An 11,265-nucleotide genomic window follows, 5' to 3' on the forward strand; every position below is an offset into this window, starting at 1 on the left:
CTAGCTGTTTTGTAATTCCAAATATACTGCAGATTGGGGGGAATAGAGCCCAGGAAATACAAAAGTCCTGGGGATGCTTCCAGTCTGGTGAGCAAGACAAACAAACAAATAATCACCCAAATAAATACATATATTCAGTTCCCTAGTGCCCTATTCTTTTCCTCCATGGAGAAATTCCCAGTTTGGAATAATGGGATTATTGGCAATGTGCTTTTGGCAAAATAGAATGTGAACTGCACATCCATCCCAGGTGATGCCACAACAGACCTTGGCGTTTTGGAGGTGTCTGGATTATGGCTGGGAATGAGTGACCTTAAGGTACTCCGAATTTTAACTTACCCGAAATTCCATTGGGGGTCCTCCTCTAAAATTGAACATTATTCTTTTTCTGAGATGCTGTTTGAAATTCAAATCCTTGGGGAGAGTATAGGTAGAGGGGCTGTTCATTGAATTCATAACATGGCAGTGCTGTGCCAAGAAATAGGGCTGCCCGAGGGCCCTGGACCCCAAAACATGCCCCTGATGGGCACAAAGGAATCTTCTCCATCATCCTCTGCTGCTGACTCAGCCCAGCTCTGCCTGCAGAAAGCGGAGCCTAAGTGAGGCAGGGGGAGAGTCAGGCCCAATCAAAACCCAAACCCCAGACCCAGCCAGCCTCACTCTGATAGCTGAAAAGGCCAGAAGCTCCAGGTCAGTCGTACCTGCAGGAGCCAGCTGTATCAGATCTACCCTTCCCTTATCAGGGACAGTCAGGCTTGTCCTCAGTGACAGCTCTGTGGTTGCCCACAGGACTTGACAAGAACTTTCAAGGTTCTTAAAACACACCCAATCCCACCACTGCCCCCCTTCTGTAAGCCTATCAGCCCTCCTGCCCAGGGGCCAAATTTGGCACTCTGTCTGGAGGAAGACGTGGAACCCAGCGACCCCAGAGGGGCTCCCAAGAGAGGGAGAGAGGCAGAGCAAGCTCCCTGTGTGGCTGGAGCACGGCAAGGCGTGCACGAGAATCTGCAAGCTTCCTTCCTTGCCTGCTTCCTTCCTCTTGGTTCCTCCCTCGCGACCTACCTGGGGGCAGGTAATAAAGCAGGAGGAGGGAGATGGATGGATGGGGAGGGCGGGGAGCCACGTGGTGCTACAAAGCCCAGCTAGAGACGGCCTGTCCAGGGAGTGTCCAGCGTGCAGGAGCCAGCGCTCAGGGTGGACCATCAGCCTCACGATCCGGAGCCAGCTCCGGAGAAGCAGGGCCTGGGCGGAGGCCATGCTCCGAGGAGCGCCAGGACTAGACCTCAGGGGCCTGAAGGGGGCCGAGGGCTCAGCGGAGGACTTGGGGAGCTCTTGCCTGGATGTCGGGAGGGAGTGTGGGGTGCTGCGGGAGAACGGCGGCACCCGAGGCGTGGCCGAGGCGGAGGAGCCGGTGGGCAGGAAGCGCGCCCGGCCGGTGCGCTCCAAGGCGCGGCGCATGGCTGCCAACGTGCGGGAGCGCAAGCGCATCCTGGACTACAATGAGGCTTTCAACGCGCTGCGCCGGGCACTGCGGCACGACCTTGGCGGCAAGAGGCTCTCTAAGATCGCCACGCTGCGCAGGGCCATCCACCGCATCACCGCGCTCTCCCTCGTCCTGCGCGCCAGCCCCGCGCCCCGCTGGCCCTGCGGCCACTTGGAGTGCCATGGGCAGGCCGCGCGCGGCGGGGGCGCCAGGGACGCGGGCTGCAGCCCTCCGCGGCCCGAGCCGGCGTCCGCAGGGTCCAGCCTCGCGCGTCGGGACGCTGCCGGCCCCTGCATGCCACCCGCGCCGCGCTGCGCCTCGTGCTCCCAGCACACGGACCTGGGACGGCCCAGGCCACCGGTGGCCGAGGCGCCGAGCTTGACCCAGGCCTCCGGGGGAAGCTGGCGCCGATGTCCAGGGGCTCCCTCTGCTGGGCCGCTTCCCTGGCCGCGAGGCTACCTGTGAGCGAGGCCCGGGATGCGCTACCAGCACTCCTGACCCAGCCACCCACCAAGGGAGTGAGGGAGCGTGCTGGCAGACCTGGAGGGTGGCCTGCCTGGCAGGATGACTACAGAAGGGAAGACTGCAAAAACGTCCTGGACAGAGCAAAACGGAATGGGCTGAGACGTGGGGGATCAGGGGGGCAAGCGGCCTTGCCGGTGGGAAGGAACTCTGGGGACTGGGGCTGTACCCCTACATCCCAGTCTGTGGTGGCGGCTCTGGGAAAGGAGCAGGAGCAAGATCCTGCTTGGCTCTTATGTTTGGGCTTGAACTCGTCTTGGAAAGTGGCCTATGCATTCCTGTGCTCTGAGCCTTATTTTCTCTTGCTGCTTTTTGGGAGAGCGAAGGCTTTTCCACAGGAGGATTTGTGTGTGGCAATGTGGGCGGGCACCTGTGGTGTGGTCTGATGGCACAGTGTGGGTCCCCTTTCTCTGTCTGTGCTGCTGCCCCAAGTCTGATCGGGAGAGGCAGTCAGAAGCAGCCAAATAAAAAGGAAAAGCTATCATCTCTGTCTGCTACCATGACTCCACTGGGCCCCGTGGCCAGGGTGGCAGGAAAGCCTGGAGGCTGGGGACTCACCATGGAATGTTGGGCCAGGGCATAAAGCCCACAGGTAGGTACCTGGGAGCATTGGTTCAGGCAAGATCCCAGGTGTGCTGAGCGCTGTGGAGGGCCCAAGGGAGGAAAGCAACATCCAGAGACGATGTGGGGTGGGAGAGGACATCATTTGGAGAGGGGCAAAGGGACTTGGGAGGTTACGGATGTGGTCAGCCTCATCTCTGGCCTCCCTGCAGAGCTGCCATCTGCTGTGAGCTGAGTCAGGGCCGTCATAAAAGAAGAGTCTGGGCCAATCTCAGGGGAGGAAGCTGAGGGCAGGGCCAGGGATTGGGGGTCTGTAGACCTGCGTGTACCCCAAGTGACAGGCAGGTAGAGCTCTCAGAGCCTCTGTGATGAGGGGCAGACTTGGGATCCAAGAAGGGTTCTGGGGAGGGGGTTGAGGGAAGAGGGGCTTCAGGCCAAGGCGGCCGAGGGAGTGAGAGGCGCAGCCAGCTTCCCCGAAAATCCCGGAGAACCGCCCTGTGTCTAAGATGAGCTGGCGTCTGGCCTAGCTCAGGCTAAGGGGCTAATGTCGCAGGTGTTGCTTGTGGGGCCAGATGCTGAGAACCCAGATGCGCTAAGGGGAGGCCTGAGGGCTTTCTGGTCTCTTTGGAGAGCTCAGCTCAGCATGGGGGGCTCCATGGAAGCTGGAGAAATGCCCTTAGGCATGGACCAGTGAGGGTTCCTCAGAGCGGTTGAGGAGAGGCCCACTGCCGTAATTCAAGATACCTTTGCTTTCTTCAAGCCCCAACGCCGGCTGGCACACTCGGCATCCTGTCCCCAGCCACAGGCCTCAGGGCTCCCAGTTTCACAGTGACGTCTATGGCACAGACCACAGGAAGTCTCTGACTCTGGGGCAGAGAGGGCATGGGGTCCAGTCAGGGTCTGGCCCCAGCCCTGCTCACCGAGCCTGACAGCGCCACGGTCTGACAGTGGAGAGGAAAGAGCCAGATCTGCCTGGGACCCGACCCTTGCTCTGCCACCTCTCTCAGCCTCTGACACGGATCACTATCCCACCTCAGGGTGGCTGTGAGGATTGACACTGGTTCACAATGTGCAGTTTCTGGCAATTAGCAGGTGCTCCACAAATCCTTACTCTTTGCGTATGCTTAGAATCTTGTGCGGGACCAGCCTGACAGTGCTTCAGCCTTGTTTCAAGCCTCAGGTGTTTATTCTTTGGAAACGTGATAAAATGGCCAGCAAGTCCCGCTTTCCTAACCTCCAGGATTGAAAAGAAATCAGGGTTCTTCTCACCCAGCTGCGCTCTCAGCCCGGGAGCAGTGAGGGCGCCCTCTGCAGGTGGAAGTGTGGCATGCGGCAGCCGTGTGTGCAGCAAGAGAGATGTGACAGTCGGGACTTCTGTTTTCTCACTCTGTCCAGCTGAGTGACCTTGAGCAAATCACCTAGGCACTCTGAGCCTTAGTGTTCTCATCTGTATAATGGACTAAAATAAGTTCTTACAGTGCAGACTAAGTAAGATAATACCTTAAAAGCACTTAGCATACTGCTTGGCCCACATTAAGCCCGCACTGAATGGCAGCCGCTAAGACATTCTATTCACAAGGTTGTTATAAGGAGATAATGCATGGGAAGGTGTTTTATAAACTTAAAATTTCGAAACACATTAGCTATTATCATCGTTTTACCAGGGCTATGTGTTTGGCTGCACACATCATATATTTGCATGCTGATAGGTATTTGCTTGACATTCTGAGGCTTTTTTAAAACTTGTACACACTTTGTGTGTGCTTATATAGATATATGTCTGTGTGAATGTTTTTGTGTGTATACGTATACATATCAACCTAACACATACCCCTCATCTCCCTGATGATGTGGGACAGCAGTCCCCAACCTTTTTGGCACCAGGGACCAGTTTCATGGAAGACAATTTTTCCACGGACTGAGGGGAGGGGGGGGTGAGGATGGTTTTGGGATGATTCAAGTGCATTACATTTATTGTGCACTTTATTATTATTAATTTGTAATATATAATGAAATAATGATACAAACCTCTCTGCTAATGATAATCTGTATTTACGGCCGCTCCCCAGCACTAGCATCACCGCCTCAGCTCCACCTCAGATCACCAGGCATCAGATTCCCACAAGGAGCCACAACTTAGATCTCTCACATGCGCAATTTACAGTAGGGTTCATGCTCCCATGAGAATCTAATGCTGTCACTGACCTGACAGGAGGCGGAGCTTATGCAGTGATGTGAGCGATGGGGAGCAGCAGTGAATACAGATGAAGCTTTGCTCCCTCACCTGCTGCTCACCTCCTGCTGTGCAGCCCGGTTCCTAACAGGCCACGGGAGTAGGGGGTGGGGGTTGGGGACCACAGTTGTAGGGGATCCTAGGCTAGAACAGCCTTTATTATGTGCCTTCCAAGTTTTCTGGAACCCTTGCTTGATTTTTTAATCTGCTTCCGAAGATCATATCCATTCTCCAAGATGACTGATTTGCTGTGAAGAAAAATGAATTTGTGAGGTGTTTTTTTTTTTTTTTCTTTTTAGACAAGGTCTCACTCTTTCACCCAGGCTGGAGTACAGTGGCACAGTCATAGCTCACTAGAGCCTTGAACTCCTGGGCTCAAGCAATCCTCCTGCCTCAGCCTCCCAAGTAGCTGGGACTACAGGCTCTCACCACCATGGCTGGCTGATTTTTCTTATTTTTTTGTAGAGATGAGGTCTCACTATGTTGCCCAGGTTGGTGTCAAACTGGACTCAAGCAATGCTCCTGCCTTGGCCTCCCAAAGTGCTGGCATTATAGGTATGAGCCACCACACCCAGCCAAATTTGTGATTATTAAAGAAATGGAGGTTATCAACCAAGACCAGATGTGTTTGTCCAAATATAGGGGAAAAGTACAATGATATACATGAAATGCGTATAAAAAGAAAAATGCCAGAAAGGGAAAACACACATATAAGACAGAGCTGCTAAATTATGGCCAAAAGATATGAAGAACTGATAGACACAAAGAAAAAAAACACATATATATATATATGGTTAATACCAACAGTGCACTCAAAAAATGGTGCTCAAATGAGAGTTAACTTTTAAAGGGCAGGTAACAATAGCAATTATTACAGCACTTTTAGCAGCTTTACGGCTCACAAAAGGCTGTTGCCTGCTCAGTCTCTTGGCTCTTTTTTTTTTTTTTTATTTCAGCATATTATGGGGGTACAGATGTTTAGGTTACGTATGTTGCCCTTGCCTCCCCCCTTCCCCCCAAGTCCGAGTTTCAAGCGTGTCCATCCCTTGGATGGTGGGCATTGCACTCTTTGTGTATGCAAATACCCGTCCCCTCCTCCCCCCTTGCCCCTCCCCCCTGCCCGACATCCAGTAGATGTTATTCTTATATGTACACTTGTGTGTTGATCAGTTAATACCAATTTGATAGTGAAAAATATGGAACGCTTCACGAATTTGCGTGTCCTCCTTGCGCAGGGGCCATGCTAATCTTCTCTGTATCGTTCCAATTTTAGTATATGTGCTGCCGAAGCGAGCACGTCTTGGCTCTTCTTAGGAAGCTTTCCAACCCCTTCCTTTGCACCAGCTGCCTTCCTCGCAGGGAACAGCCCCTGCCTCTCTAGCAATGAATGAGACATAGCAGCAAAAACAAATAGCAATGATAAAATGCAATGTTTTCAGGGATGTGGAGAAAAGGGTACATTTTACAGATGTCTAGCTGTACCGTCTATCTGTTCCTTTTTTGATAGAGAACAATTTGGCAAAATTACCATAAACATATTCTAAGGGGGTAATCCAAAAGAAAAAACACATTTGCAAAAATGTGGTCACGCAGCCCTATATGTCATAGTGAAAGATTTGAAACAACACAAATGCCTAAGCATGGAGGTGTGGCAGAGCAACCTCTGTTATTCTGACAAAATGAATATAAAGGTGAGTTAAAAGAGCACATCACAAAACAGTCCATGTTGCCAGTTATTACTCAGACAAGCAAGTAGGTGTGTGAACAGATCTGGGGAAGCTTGGAGGGATAAATGCAGCTTCATTTTCATTAGTGTCTTCATAATTGTTGCTAAAAGGGGAAAGCTTTATCTCCTCAGGATAACTCCAAAGAGGAGTAGGGGTATGTTTTGAGCAAGGACAGAAAGGACAAAGTAGCCCCAGTGGGTTCTTTTGAAGGGACCTCCCCTTGCTGGGTGTGAAATTCTGGGGTACTTGTTAATGGGAGCATGATCACATCAAGTTTTCCTCACACTTGCACAAGTGTGTGTGTGTGTGTGTGTGTGTGTCCCCAAAGATGCCAGGAGGCCTCTGTGGCCCCTGAAGCAAGGTGAGCTGGGCCTGGGAAGGCTTCAGCGAGAAGAGGAGGTTGCTGAGTCACCAGCTGCCCTGTTGGCCACGTAGGGTTTCCTGACACCCAGTGAGATGCCAAGGGTCCAAAGGACTGTAGGGCTCAGACATGGGGGGAGGTTATTTCCTCTTTCTCTTGGGTTAGGCTTGAACTTACCTATACTGCTGAGGGTTCTTCCCTGCCCCACCTCACCCCTCGAAGGACCTCCAGTTTGCAGGGCCACTGGTCACACCCTTAACCTCTCTCAGCATCCTTCACGTGTAGGGCGCACAGAAGGTTGGGGTGGGCAGAGGCGGAATTAGTGTCAGTGTGGACACACCCCGGGCATTTGGTTGGTGTTTTCTTCTTCCTCTGGCCACCTAGCCAGCCTTTCCCTTGAGCCAGGCCCTGGCCTAGGGAGCTGGGGGTGCACCTGCCCCTCAGGGAGCTCAGAGCCCTGCAGGGAAAGGGGAAAGAAAGAGGAATGACTCTCCTCCGTCCCCTGCATCCACACCAGAGGCAGCTAGGCCAGCCAGAGGGGGAACAGAAAAAAGCCGGGCCGCTAGTCCAGCTGGGCCAGGACCACCCCACTCAGGCCCCCAAGACAGGCAGGCCATGTGAACAGGGAGTTGACCCCGGAGTTCAAATCCCTTCTAAAGACTGCAGCGGGCCCAGCTGTTGCTGGAAATTGACCCAGGATTCCCAGGTCTTCATGTTAAGAAAAGTCTGAAACCCCAATTTTTACACGAAATGAATTTTTTAAAAAATGTATTGAGTCAACACTGTGCAGGCCAAATTCACTTTGATGAATATAAACCCTGGGCCTTCATGTGAGAACCTAAATGGGACCCTACCTGGGGCAATTGCAGACTGGAGTGGGACCCGGGACAGTGAACCCTGGGGCCACAGCCGCTGCGGCTTCTCAGACCCCCAACTTTCTACCCTCTGGTCATCCTGCTCTTCACCACCAAGACACTAGGTGGCGCTGCAGTCCCCAGAATCTTACACTGGCAGACAAACCCGGGTCACCAAGCGCCCCCACCCCAGCACATCCAGGCAACCTCGCTACCAGGGACCGCTCTGGGGACTTCTTTTGCCTTTTCCTCCTCTTTTTATTTCTACTTCTTTTTCTTGCTTAATTTTAGAATTTGATAATGTTGCTGAGTGTTATTTATGCTGTGATATATCCATCGCAGTTGATTTTTGGAGCTGTGTTCCAAGGCCATTCATATTTTAGAATGGAATTATGTTATTTTGTCATTCATCACTCAAGACTCAAAGACCATTTTGTAACCATTTTGCTGATAAAGAACAGGAAAGTGAAGAAGAAGAAATAATGGTAAACTAGACAGCTCTGAGAGTTGTGTTGCCTTGAATAGGAACATGGGATCATAGAGAAGTTCTTTATTTTTCTTCTTTCAAATTGATGAATTCTTTAAATGGTATGCCTAATTGTACTCATTTTTTACAGCTTAGTGCAGACAGGTTATGAGATTCTAGACACTAATGCACACTAATTTCTTTCACAAGTTTAGAGACAATTATTGATTCATAAAACATGACAGGAACTTTGGTAATTGTCAATTGTATGACTATTCTTCTATGCATTCCTATTGCTTTGCTATCGGCAGTCGTTAAATGGATTCAATTTGAAATCTGAATGAGAAATTAGTGTATTCTTATGAATGTGCCTCACATAAATTTTAAATGAAGTGTTTGACTTTTTCATACAAATCAACTTGGCAAAAGAATTTTAATTATTTCATTGGCTGAGTTTATGAGATTCAGTTGAAGTTCAAGATTACTCAAACCAGGGTACATTAAGAAATAAATATAATTAAATGCTTACAAATGTGAAGGTCTGAAACAGGAACTGAGTTGTAATAATTGTTTAATCTAGAAACTTCCTCTTTTGTTTTATCACACACAGTTCTTCTAATACATCCCCTCCAAAAAAAAAAACAAAAAAACAAAAAAAACCTGACCTTTTGGCAGTGACTGTGGGAGCGTATTAGAAAATGAATGGTGGTGCTATTTCCGTTTTCCTTTCAGCTTTTCAATTAACTAAACATTTGCATCTGATCATTGTCACCAACTTTTTAAAATCACAGGTGCTTTCTTTCCACCTTCTCCTTCTCCCAGCTCCCTCCCCTTATTCCTTACTCCTTCTTTCCCTCTGCCAGCTTCCTCTCTCCTTTCTCCCCCCTCCCCTGTGCCATCTCTCCCCCCTCTCAATCAATATCACTGAGCCCTAAGTGGAAGCAAGTTCTCTGGGCTTTTCCCAATCTAACTGGGCTTGACCAGTCCCACCTGTAGAATACCCACATTAACTGGGGCTGAACTGAAGACGTTCAGCTTGAATACATATATGCTCCTGAGCATCTGAGCAGAAGTGGTAAGAAATGTGACTCTGGCTCAATAAATTAAAGCTTGGGGTTGATGAAGCCACTGTCTTGTACACCATCCTTTTAAGTACCATTGCTCTTCCTCTTCCCTCCTGTGAGATGGGGGGAGTGGGATGGGATGGTATACAGTAATCCTACTGTCCTCTGATGGCTCAGAATAAGGAGAAAGGAGAAATCAATAGCTCATGAGTGTGTGGATACACAACTTTAAATAAGTACCGCTAGAGACTGTCTCCTAGTATGACTTCCCTGTCTCTATTTTATTTCTCATCTCAGGACGAAAAGTAGCTCATTAGATTTGGATAACTGAACACCCACAGTTGCATATCATTTACTTATATAACAGGTTTTCCTGACGAACTTAAATAAATAGAACTTACTTCTATTTACTTCTATTAAGTAATCTTAATAAAGCTTTTTTGTCATATCATTATTGTATAGACATTATATATTTAGAGTGTACGGAAAGTAGAAGGGAAAAAAATCATCCATAAACCATCTCCTAAAGGCAGATGACTAGTATTGACATTTTCTTGGATTTCTTTCTAGCCCTTTTTGTATGAGTTTTTTTTCCTTTTTATCTTTCTACTTAGTTGTGAACATACAGGAGATATCAATTTTAATCCTGTTGTTTCACTTAATATTATATCATGTATTTCCAATTGTTACAAACTTTTGTAAATGCACTTAAATAATGTTCTTTTGAGTTTACATTGCGTAATTGAATTAACCAATCCCCTGGCTTTTAAAAACGACCTGTGATATTTTCAGATTTTTTTGCTTTTATGAACAATGCTGTGCCAAACATCTTTCACATAATAGTTTCTCCACATTTAGGTGATATTTCCAGAAATAAAGTTATGAGATTAGCAACACTGTGCATCTTATTTTAAATTCACTGGTCTGAGTGGGAGAAGATGTTTTTTGTTTGTTTTATTATTTTGGAAATGATTTTAAACTTACCGAAAAGTTGCAAAAATAGTACAAAGAACACCCATATTCCCTTTATAGCAATTTGCCTCTTATTGACATTTTGCTCCCTTTACCTTACCATTTGCCTGTGAACACTCCCTTGCTCTCCTTCAGTCCCTCCTTCTTTTTCTCTTTCCCTTCTCTCTGTGATTTTTTTCTGAACCATTTGAGGCTCAGTTGCATCCATCATGTCCTTTTGCCTCCAAATACTGCAGACTGTATTTCCAAAGAATAGGATTTTCTTACGTAAATACGTTACAATTATTAGCTTTCAGAAATTTAACATTGACATAATACTTTAATCTTCTGTCCATTATTTCAGGTTGGTCAATTGATCTAATACTCTCCTTTATAGCATTTTCCCCCTGCATACAAGAGCCAGTCCAGGATCACATAATGCATCTAGTTGTTGTGTCTCTTCAGTCTCCTGTAATGGGGGACAGTTCTTCAGGTTTGTCTTTTGTGACATTGACATTTTTTAAAAAAAGTACAGTCCTCTTTCCTTCCTTTTTTTTTTTTTGAGTGAAAAGCTCCTTATTTGAGTTTGTCTGATGTTTCCTCATGAAGAGATTAGGGCTATGTATTCCCAGCAGAATAATATTTAAGTGACGTGTCCTTCTCAGAGTATTACATCCAGAGATCCAGAGGCACCCAATGCCCTTCTGTCCTTTATTGGTGATATTAATTTTGATTATCTGGTCAAGGCATTGCCTGATTTTTCCACTGTGTAGTTACTATATTCACGCTTACAACTAATAAGCGATCTGTGGGGGAGGTATTTTAAGATCATGCAAATGTCTTGTTCCTCTTCAAAAATTTTCCCTCAGATTTAACATCTATTGATGATCCTTGCTTGAATCGGTCTTTCCTATGATGATTTTCTAACTATAGTACTTTATCAACCGTTACCAGTCAATAGTCAGCATTTTCCTGTAAAAGAGAACCGTTCTTTCCATCCATCCACCCTCCCATTATCTATTTATTTATCATCTATCTACTGA

At 47.9% G+C, this 11,265-nt stretch overlaps 1 protein-coding gene across 1 annotated transcript; it reads left to right on the top strand.

Moving 5' to 3' along the window:
* The first annotated feature begins 1,255 nt into the window (after positions 1 to 1,255).
* BHLHA9 (basic helix-loop-helix family, member a9) lies at positions 1,256 to 1,948 on the top strand. The gene has a single exon (XM_012657295.1). It carries the CDS (start codon positions 1,256 to 1,258, stop codon positions 1,946 to 1,948), a length of 693 nt encoding a protein of 230 aa, XP_012512749.1.
* The last annotated feature ends 9,317 nt before the right edge of the window (positions 1,949 to 11,265 follow it).

This window comes from Propithecus coquereli, unplaced genomic scaffold, assembly GCF_000956105.1.
Source record: "Propithecus coquereli isolate 6110/MARCELLA unplaced genomic scaffold, Pcoq_1.0 Scaffold536, whole genome shotgun sequence".
Lineage (NCBI taxonomy): Eukaryota > Metazoa > Chordata > Mammalia > Primates > Indriidae > Propithecus > Propithecus coquereli.